Below are 5,938 nucleotides of genomic sequence, written 5' to 3'. Positions count from 1 at the left end.
ATCATTTGGACCATCAGCCCATTTTCCATTTGGTTCCTGGCTGAACATTAGGTCCCCCTGGCCAGACTGTGAGTTCTCTTCCCCAAGGCGGTTATCACATCGTGTGCTTCCCTCTCCCCCCGCGGTGCCAGGCAGGGAGGAGCTCAGAGCAGAGCTGCCCATGCCCCAGGAGCTGAACCTTGGTACTCAGAGGCCTGAAGTCAGCATCGTTGTTCTTTAAGCTTTTGAGAGCAAAGCGTGCCTTTCATTTATCATTTTTTTAAACAACTGATAATCAATTTATTAAAAAGGTTGATTTAAGTATCTGCACTGGTGACTTCAGCCTCAACTCCTGGCTCAATACTGATGGAAGTAATCCGCTTAACAATCTCAGAAGGACTGTGCAAATCAATGAGTCGCTTGTGGATGCTCATCTGAAAACGATCCCGAGTCTCAGAACCTTCACCACAAGGAGTTTTTCTTTTCTTTTTTTAAAGTTTATTTATTTATTTTGAGAGAGACAGAGACAGCACGAGTGGGGGAGGGACAGAGAGAGAGGGACAGAGAGAGAATCCCACGCAGGCTCTGTGCTGCCAGCTGCACAAAGCCCGACATGGGGCTTGAACTCACAAAACCGGGAGATCGTGATCTGAGTCGAAACCAAGAGTCGGACACTTAAACGACTGAGCCACCCAGGCACCCCAACGAGGAGTTTTTCTTGTAGTGATTCTCAGAGTCTTGGTAGGCATCCAAACTGGTCCTTTCACATTGAGAGTCTTTTCCTTTGCGCCTGTGATCAAGTCAGCAAATACCTTCTCTAAAGATTTTATGCTATGGCTGGTTAGAGTCATTCTAACTCGGCGAATCGCCACCTCTGGTTCCAAGGGTGTCTTCCCGGTGTCTTTAAAAGCCATGGCTGCAGCGTGGCTTCCAGAAGGACCTGTTCCTTGGCGCCGAGAGCAGCAGGGAATCAGGAGCAGGAGGGGGTCAGCCAAAACCCTGCTGTGGCTGCGACTTTGTCTTCCTCAAAGAGAAAGCAAAGCACCCTTAGGTGAAGAAACCCAGAAGGCGCAGGGAGAAGGAACTTGCCCAATGTCACCCAAAGGCCAGGCCAGTACTCAACCCAGGTCCTGTGACGCTCAGCTGCAGGTTTCTGACACTACCTGGATGGAGCTACTAATAATCCTCCTAGGTCCTCATTTTCAGGCAGGAGACCAAAATATTTCCCAATGATGTATTATCAGAACGAGGGTGGAGGGGATGGTTAATTCTGCCTCATATGTCGTATCTGGAAAAACCCCAAAGACATTATTCGTCCAACCTCCTTCCATATACCCCCATTTCATAAACAAGCAAACTGAGACCCCAAAAGCAGACGGGACCTCCTCGAGGTCACACCAACCGGGGACTAGAGCTGAGACTGGATTCCGTGTCAAGTTCTCTGATGAAAAATTAGGCATCACCAACTAATTCATTCATTCAACAAAGATTTTTTTTTTTTTTTTTTTTTTTTGAGAGCCTAATAATGCCAGGCTCTATGCTGGCTGCTGAGAATGTAAGGGTAAAAAAGACAGTCACAGGTGGTAGGAATAGGAGGGGGTCCTCGGACAGGAAATGTGGGGCATCTTGATCCAACACAGTTGGATGTAACACAGTTACATGGTTGTGTTCGGTTTGTGAAAATCCATCGAGCTGTACATTTTGATAGGTGCACTTTTCTGAATGCGTATTTCGATTAAAACACTTTTTAAAAGACAGTCCCGGGGCGCCTGGGTGGCTCAGTCAGTTAAGCATCTGACTTTGACTGAGGTCATGATCTCACAGTTCGTGGGTTCAAGCCCCGCGTCAGGCTCTGTGCTGATGGCTCAGAGCCTGGAGCCTGTTTCGGATTCTGTGTCTCCCTCTCTCTCTGCCCCTCCCCCGCTTGAGCTCTGTCTGTCTCTCTCTCTCTCTCTCAAAAATAAATAAACATTTAAAAAAAATAAAAAAATAAAAGACAGTCCCAGGGCAGGGTGCCTGGGTGGCACAGATGGTTAGGCGTCCAACTCTTGATTTCAGCTAGGCCAGGATCTCCCGGTTTGTGGGATCGAGCCCCAGGTTGGGCTCTGTGCTGTCAGTGCAGAGCCTGCTTGGGCTTCTCTCTCTCCTTCTCTCTTTCTGCCCCAACTCCACTTGTGCTCTCCCTCTTTCCCTCTCAAAATAAATACACTTAACAAACAAATATATCTATGTCTATATCTATCTCTATCTATGTATGAGAGTCACAAGCATTAAGCTTACAGAACTACAGTACAGTAGAGGAGATGAGATGTTAATTACACAAATAATTGGTTAGTTACCATTGTGACAAGTGCTACAATAAAAGTAGAGGTTGCTAAGGGCTGTGGAGTACAATAACTTGATCTAATCTGCGAGTAGTCAAGGAAGGCTTCTCGAAGGAAGTGGGGGATATGCTGAACTGTAAAGAATGAGAAGGCATGAACGGAGTGGGAGTGATTCTCAACCCCTACCTTACACGGCACAAAAACTGATTCAAGATGGGGCACCTGGCTGGCTCAGTCGGTAGCGCATGTGACTCTTGATCTCTGGGCCACGAGTTTGAGCTTACTTAAAAAACAATAATAATTAGGGGTGCCTGGGTGGCTCAGTCGGTTGAGCATCCGACTTCAGCTCAGGTCACAATCTCACGGTTTGTGAGTTCGAGCCCCGAGTCAGGCTCTGGGCTGATGGCTCAGAGCCTGGAGCCTGCTTCCGATTCTGTGTCTCCCTCTCTCTCTGCCCCTCCCCCATTCATGCTCTGTCTCTCTCTGTCTCAAAAATAAATAAACATTAAAAAAATTTTAAAAAAAGACAATAATAATTCAAGATGAATCATGAACGTAAATGTGAAACCTTAACACTAAAAAGCTCCTAGAAGAAGATGTATGGGAATATCTCCATGATCTTGGGATCGGCAAAAATTTCTCAGGCATCAAAAACACTAAACATAAAACAGAATTGTCAGGGGATGGGGAAAAGCATTCAAGGCAGAGAAAAAAACTATGTGTGAAGGCCCAAAGGAAGAAAGGGACAAGGTATGTTAGAAGAACTGAGAAAAGGCCAGAAGGAGTGAAGGCAGGGGGAGAGTGAAGTGTGAGAAAGTCCAAGAGGAGGTACGGGGCTGACAAGTCAGGGCATTACAGGTTGGGTCAGGAGCTGGGAGTTTATCCTGAGGGTCCTAGGCAGTCAGAGAAGGGTTTTTAAGTTTTCTGTTTGTTTGGCTTTGGTTTTTTTATTTTTTAAGTTTTATTTATTTTGAGACAGAGAGAGAGTGAGGGAAGGGCAAGAGAGAGAGAATCCCAGGCAGGCTCTGTGCTGACAGCATAGAGTCCGACACGGGGCTCAAACCCACGAACCATGAGATCATGACCCGAGCCGAAGTCAGATGCTCAACCCACTGAGCCTGTTTTTTTTTCTTTTAAGTCATCCCTACACCCAACGTGGGGCTCGAACTCAAGACCCAGAGATCAAGGGTCACATACTTTTCTGAGTGAGCCAGGCTAAGTAAGCCCCAAGATAAGGGTTCTTAGTAGGGGGGGTGGTAGGAGCAGCAATTGAAGCGACAATCGGAGATAGTGTGACCTTAACCGGGGTTGCAAAATCAAGTATTACTTTCTTTGATGTGCCCAGGACTGCAAGGCACTGCCTATACAGAAGGGAGAATTAAAGGAAATACCCCCCCCCCCTTTTCTCCCTGCTCAGCAACCAGGCAAGGCCAAGTTTGGATTTTGCTTCCTTGCAAGTCAAGATGTAGCTTTGCAACTTGGAAAGTCGCTTAATCCAGGTGGCCGGATGAGGTGGAGTGGAGGTGGGGACTTGGGGCTGTGAGGCCCTGTCCTGCCAGGCCCAGCCCTGGTCTTAGAGGAGCCAGAGTCTGCCAGCTTCCACCCACGCCCCGGTGCTTGCTATAGCCCCACCTCACGCCTGCTCAGCACCTGACCTTCTCACATCTTCTCCCTTCTCTTCCTCCCTTGGCGGGGGAAGAGCCCAGAGGTCAGGAGTTTCCTTCACCCCCTCCCTCCCACACCAACATACCTAGCACCAGGGCCCAGCGGAGTCCAGCTGTCTCACCTCTTAGGCCTTCTCCCTGCAAGGGGCTCACTAAGGCACTGGAAGTGGTGACTCCGCTCAACCAACATTTACTGAGCACCTGCTGCATACCAGTCAGGTGCTTGAGTAAAAGGGCGTTATTTCTGGTCTCCAGGAATTCTTGGGGTAACGGGGGAAAGAGAGGGCAAAATATACAAGTGCTTTATAGAGCAATAAAGTACGAGTGTAGAAAGTGAGACTGACTTCACCTGGGGAACAGGGTGTGACTATCAAGGAAAATTTCCTCCAAGAGGTGATAGTTGAGCTGGGTTGGAAAGAATAACTAAGGCAGGCAGGAAGAAATGCTCTTTGTGACATTGGAAAGCGTAAGAACGATAGTGACCATTGGGAATGTCAGGTACTGTCTTCAGCACCTTCTGTATGCATATACTCCTTACAATGACTCTATGACGTGGGTATTGTGATTATGCCCCTTTTCCAGAGGCAGTAACTCGAGGCTTGGAAAGGGGAATTGACTTGTTTACAAACTCTCGCAGCTGATACATGGCAGAATCAAGACTCAAACGCAGTCTGTTTCTATGCCCTTAACTTCTAGTACATAGAGTGGCTTGGGCAAAGGACATGTGGAGGAGAGGGGCTGAAGGTGAGGCTGGAAGGGTGGAGGCAGGGCTTGGTGGCAGAAACCTTGGTGCAGAGTATGGGCTTTATCCAGAGAGCAATGGGGAGCCATGGGAGGTTCATTAATGAAGGGGGGGATAAAGAGGGATAGCACTCACACTTTGCTTTCTGTATTTAGAGGTCCACTTTGGAGGAAGAGAAGTTAGAGATGGAGAAAGCTATGCAGGGGTTGCTACAAAAATCCAAGAAAGGGGCGCCTGGCTGGCTAAGTTGGCAGAGGATGCAACTCTTGATCTCTGGGTTGTGAGTTCAAGCCCCACGTTGGGCATAGAGCTTACTTAAAAGAAAATCCTGGGCGCCTGGGTAGCTCAGTTGGTTGGGCATCTGACTTCGGCTCAGGTCATGACCTTGTGGGTTGTGAGTTCCTGCCCCATATTGGGCTTTCCACCGTCAGTGCAGGGCCCACTTTGGATTCTCTGTCCCCCTCTCTCTTCCCCTCCCCTGCTTGCTCTCTCCTTCAAAAATAAACACTTATTTAAAAAAAAAATTTAAGGTTATTTATTTTGAGAGAGAGAGAGAGAGAGAGAGAGAGAGAGACAAAGAGAACAAGCAGGGAAGAGGCAGAGAGAGAGGGAGAGAGAGAATCCCAAGCAGGCTCCATGCTGTCAGTGCAGAGCCCAATGTGGGGCTCGAGCTCACAAACTGCAAGATCATGCCCTGAGCCAAAAGCAAGAGTCAGACACTTAACCGACTGAGTCACCCAGGCGCCCCCAAAATAAATAAACATTAAAAAAATCCAAGGGGCGCCTGGGTGGCTCAGTCAGTTGAGCATCTGACTTTGGCTCAGGTCATGGTCTCAGGGTTTGTGAGTTCGAGCCCCACATTGGGCTCTGTGCTAACAGCTCAGAGCCTGGAGCCTACTTCAGATTCTCTCTCTCTCTCTCTCTCTCTCTCTCTCTCTCTCTGCTCCCCCCTCCCCCACACCTCATGCTAGAAAGAAAGAAACAAAGAAAGAAAGGAAGAAAGAAAGATTGATTCAAGAAAGAGATGAGGGTTGAGGGATGGAGAAGAGGTGTACCAGGGAGAAATCAAACAGAACTTGAGGAATGATTGAAGGAGTCAAAGATGATGTCTAGGGTTTCTGGCCCAAGTGTGTGCTCCAGAGGGAAGCCCAATAATTGATCTTTAACAACTCAGCTTCACCCACGGCACCTGCAAAATTCACTCCTGGAAGGTGCTTTATTCTCCTCCA

The 5,938-nt window shown here is 48.1% G+C and overlaps 1 protein-coding gene across 1 annotated transcript; it reads right to left on the bottom strand.

Moving 5' to 3' along the window:
• Nucleotides 1–296: 296 nt before the first annotated feature.
• On the bottom strand, nucleotides 297–1,059 carry LOC122228622 (40S ribosomal protein S20-like). The gene is made up of 2 exons (XM_042953764.1): nucleotides 700–1,059; nucleotides 297–462 (listed from the first exon to the last, which is right to left on the bottom strand). Exons 1-2 carry the CDS (start codon nucleotides 891–893, stop codon nucleotides 297–299), a joined length of 360 nt encoding a protein of 119 aa, XP_042809698.1. The 5' UTR covers nucleotides 894–1,059.
• Between the last annotated feature and the right edge of the window lie 4,879 nt (nucleotides 1,060–5,938).

Source organism: Panthera leo, chromosome C1 (assembly GCF_018350215.1).
Source record: "Panthera leo isolate Ple1 chromosome C1, P.leo_Ple1_pat1.1, whole genome shotgun sequence".
In the NCBI taxonomy this organism is placed as follows: domain Eukaryota; kingdom Metazoa; phylum Chordata; class Mammalia; order Carnivora; family Felidae; genus Panthera; species Panthera leo.
Note: the sequence above shows the minus strand (reverse complement) of the source record. Positions and strands in the feature narration are given on the sequence as shown.